We start from the raw sequence: 4,685 nt of genomic DNA, 5'->3' as shown, positions 1-4,685 counted from the left end.
TCCGAGTCTCTCCGCCTCCTGGCAGTTTGGACAGTCGCAGGTGGCTCTGCCCGAGTACCTCCGGGCAGATGACCTCGGAGACCCCGCTAAAGATGCAGGTGGACCCCCGGAGAGCATATTCCCACCTGCCCCGGTTAATGGAGAGGGGCTTGTGTCCGGATAAGATGATAAAACCGGTTTGAAACCGTCCATCAGGTGCTGGCCGGTTGTCAACAGGTGTGGAGAGGGACTTGTACTGAAAGCAGAGTGACTTAAACTCGAGTAATCAGAATTATATCCGCCCAGAGGAGAGTGCAAGGAGGTCTGGAGTCCACCGGAATGTAAGGACGTCTGTAGTGCTGCTCCATTAGGATTTTGAACATCAATCCATCCCGCTCCCACATCCCACCACGCAGAGGCTCCGGTGGTTCCGACATCTCCTGTGGGGATGCCGGGATGAGACGATTTGAACCAGGACTCGTAGGGATGCGCAACGCTCATCCTCGGATAGATGCCCTGCAAACTGTCCACTGAGGTGTGCACCTTGGAGATGAAAACCGGCTGGTGGCTGGACTCTTGAGAGTTGCTCGAAACTGAGGCTTGGAAAACAGAATAATCGTTTCCAAAGTGTGAACTAGACGATGTACCGGAAGTGAGGGAAAAAGCACTGGATCCAGTGGAGCTGTTGGTGCCGAAAGAGTCCGAGATGCCGGATCCATTGCGGGACACTCCGAAGCTGGAGATGCCGGATCCCAGGCTGCAGCTACTCGCAGCGGCTCTTTTCCACGGGTGGAAGCCTTTTCCAAACGATGAGGAGTTATCCGAAATTGCAGACGGTGAAGGGCTCGGACTCCCTATTTTGTTACATGTTGCAGCTAACATGGCTAAAGGAGTCGATCCTAACCTCGGCTCCTCCTGAAAGGACAGAAAAAAAAGATGGTCAGTCTAACAGGTTTAACAGGTGCAGCGCGTTTTAATACAGCATTTCAGATGAAAAGCCAAGATTAGTGTAGGAAATTATTTCCCCTGCGTTTGATTTAGTTATTTAAAGTTCGGAAACCAACACAGCAGATTATCACGTCCTACCTGAACGAACGCAAAGTGGCACACAACTGAAATGCGACACACAGCGTTTACACATGCATGCCAAACAGGACACCGAGGGCAACATGCGTCTTGAGCACCAGTACAAACTTATATGCTGCCTACAGAGCCCCAGCTTTCTCAAACGAAGCGCTCCCTGAAAATATAACCAACGCACTGGCTTTCCTGGTACTTTGCGACCGCTGCAAGTTTAATCCCCCTCCGCCGGACAATGACAAGAACTAATTAAACCAGTAAGAAAGTCCTTTAGACTCACCCCTAGAAGTGAAGTTGCCATCACACAAAAACACTGCCCTCCTCAGAGGATCTTTTTATATTTATGAATCAGAGCACAGTTTTTTTAGAGGTGTGCAATACAATGATGTGTTCCGCCCATTCTTCCACAATTGTAGGCTCCTCTCCGGCTTTGAAGTGCCGCTGTGCCACGGGCGACCAATCAGCGCGCCCGTCCCGCCGCACCGCCACACACTACCGTGAGGTCATCAATAGAGCGCCAGACAGCTCTCCACCTTCCTCCACCCCCACCGCCCCCTCCATAATAAAAGACAGCGGAAGGAAGGTAAAGTTAAATGAGAGTGAATTAGGAAGGAGGAATTAGGGGGCCACTTATTGAAATTTTACAGAACATCACTGCATTCCATAAATTTAAGGGAAGAGGGATGTGATGACCTGGTGATGTAGCTGGTGTTAAATGACAAAAGGTTGGTAAAATACAAGCAAAACAGCCGCCAGGGTGCAGGGAATAAAAGTAAACTGCATTAAAAGTTATTTTCCCATAATGCTCCTTACTATAAATGATCTCAACCTGAAAACCTGCTCCTTTCCTCAAATATAAACATATAGGCTAAACACGAGTAACGTGAGTCAGTGCCACCTCCTCCGTAGCGTGTTTTGTGTGTATTTGTACAGTGCTGCTTAAACTGTCCTCCTCAGAAACGTATTCTGGCTTTTCGCATAATTTACCCCTCAGCAGTTTGCATGTTTTAACTTTCTAAGAGTTAATATACACAAACTATTACACAAGACATAAAGGCTGCATTGTTCTGGTGGCGGACCTATATTACACTGTCTCTGACTTTCACATTACTGTAATTGTGTTCAATTATCTTGACAGTTTTGATTAAAACTAGTAGATGGTGCATTCCGGAGGTGGATTATTCATTTTATTACGCGCTATGTTCGGCTAAAATAATAGATGGTGAAGAAGAAGATGATAAGGGCTCGATGTCGTTGACTTTAGAAATGTTTCTACTTCAAAATTACAAAATTTAAATAATGTAGATTTTTATGGGTTATTGGCAATATAGACAATTGTTGTCACCGCAGGTCAGCAGGGATCATCTAGTAAAGTGATTGCACTCTGGGGCAATGGAACTATAATAATACTGTTGTTATGTTGAGTCCGTGCACCACTTTTCCCACTGACATTTTGTTAAATCTATAGAGAAGGCTCCTGTTACATAATAACTTATGTACTTGTAGGCAAAACGTGTTGCACCCTGGCTCTCTGTGGGCGCTATTAGCATGCAGTGGGCACTAGAAGCATAAATTTCATTTGAATTTCAAATTTAATAACTCAGGAGGTTTTTAATCATCCGCAGTTTTATTTGTTTGATATTAACATGCTTATTGACCGGGTCTGTTGACCAGCTTGGTCATTACAGGACAGGGAAAAGTTAATTAAAACGACCAGGGATTGTTCATCACATCATCTGCCTAACCCATGTCGGTTTCTTTATTACACAGCTTGATAGATGGACTATCTGATTAATTCTTGTGTTTCTAGGATCGGACAACAGCTTTTTGGATTAATTTACACCACTTTACCTTCAGCTGTTAAAAAAATGAAGGGGGTGAAAAAACTGAAGCGGACAAATTTATTCATAGTTTCTCATTGTTTTTTTTTTTACTCCGAAATAGGTGCAGTAACGTTGTACATACAGTTATCTTTATTATTATTATTCTTACAGCGTGCGCGTTATTTAGTTGCCAGTACGCGATTTAGAGGCACTTTACACAAATTGCTGACATGTATTACCTGGTCAACATATATCTGTATTTTATCCTTTAATATGCTGTGAAACTAACACCTTTAGTATAAAGATTTAATTAGGCTATTTTAGAAAAACAAGCCATACACTTGTATATAACCAAGGACAGATTTGAGATAATCTGGGAAAAAAGAACAGACACACACACACACACACACACATCCATTTGACTTATTGACGTTGGAGATAAGAAGGAAACTGTATCGATCTGTTTGCCGCTCATACTACTACTCAAACTAATCAATCACGCCATCGAAAATCATAAGAAGCTGCGGACATTATGTAACAGGGTTTAAATGCGAGCAGAATGTGACAAAGGAAGGAGAAAGAAGGAGAAGGAAGGAGAAGGAAGGAGAAGGAAGCCTACATACCGCGCTGCTCCCGCTCCGCACCGCATTGATTGACCCTCGACGTTTGCTCTCAGCAGAGAGAAACGCATCTCCTGCTGCCGCTGTGCCCGGAGACCGTGCCAAAGTAAATGTTACACTGGCAATTCAATTAGGAATTAAATGTTTCCCTCAAAGCCCGTTTCCTCTACTTGCACTTAAACTTCGAACAGATCAACATGCACATTATTCTTTACAAATAATTTGAGGTTTCGTTGATGAAGCAAACAGCTGTGAAGCTGGTTTTCCCCTTTCTTCTTTCCCTTAGTGGGGATTTGTATTCATAGCGTTATGCACAATAGTGATTTTATGCATTTGCAGTGTAAGGCATGGGGATCCAGCTACAGGGGACACGTTGGCCTCTGGTGACAAATTACCAAGTGATCATACCAGCAGGACTGGTGTCAGAGGTCAGTGTGATAACTCCTCGACCTCTTGCTGCGGAAGCCACAGATGTACAAGAGATATTTGATCTATGCGCACTTCAACATCCGATTGTCTAATTTATTCTTAGGGCCCTACTTCTCCAAAAAAAAAAAAATCTTTTGTTGCCTGTTGCGTTCAGCATCTAGAGGGTCGGTCCTAGTTCATCTGGCGTGCACAGGTTGTCCTTATCGCACGGCTGTAACTGTAAGCCGCATTGAACAGATGTCCCCATTGTAGGCTTTCTTCTCCTACACACATGGGCTATATTACCGTCATGAAATCAAACTCAAAACCTGTCCCTTTCGCTACCATAATGACCGAGTTATTCTGGGCCACTGAGCACGAACAAAGTGCGTTCAATATTGTGTGCTCCAGAATCACTCCGCTTAGAGAACCGGGAGAAAAGAGTCGAGCCAGAGATGCAGAACTATACGCGATGTGGGGATTTACAAGGCAACTCGATCATCTGGAGGCCAAAGATATTTCTGGAGGAAAATGTGAAGGTAATCACTTGTGGCTTTTCCTCAGCAATTAATGGAGCACTGTGGCTCTGGCACCATATAATCATAATTACTCTATTTTTCTGCACAGTTATTTTTTTTTAAATAGAAATGTATATGTTATATTATTACAGTTCTTTTATTAATTGACAGCAATTACAGATTAGTGTGCTGTTATATTATAATAGATAGATAGATGTCACTTTTTTGCTGCTACAAACATCAACAGTAGTTACTGT

The 4,685-nt window shown here is 43.6% G+C and overlaps 1 protein-coding gene across 2 annotated transcripts in view; it reads right to left on the bottom strand.

Moving 5' to 3' along the window:
• The window catches only part of sp8b (sp8 transcription factor b), a 3,874-nt gene extending 2,423 nt beyond the window's left edge, over positions 1-1,451 (bottom strand). Inside the window, exons 1-2 of one of the 2 annotated variants that reach the window (XM_020612772.1) lie at positions 1,340-1,451; positions 16-894 (exon numbers count right to left, since the gene is read on the bottom strand). In XM_020612772.1, the coding sequence (XP_020468428.1) occupies positions 16-894; positions 1,340-1,360 (900 nt within the window). In that variant the 5' untranslated portion in view covers positions 1,361-1,451. The other variant, XM_020612773.1, reaches the window with a different exon arrangement.
• Between the last annotated feature and the right edge of the window lie 3,234 nt (positions 1,452-4,685).

This window comes from Monopterus albus, unplaced genomic scaffold (genome assembly GCF_001952655.1).
Source record: "Monopterus albus unplaced genomic scaffold, M_albus_1.0 scaffold127.1, whole genome shotgun sequence".
Lineage (NCBI taxonomy): Eukaryota > Metazoa > Chordata > Actinopteri > Synbranchiformes > Synbranchidae > Monopterus > Monopterus albus.
The sequence above is the reverse complement of the archived record's forward strand: the minus strand, read 5'-3'. Positions and strand labels throughout refer to the sequence as shown.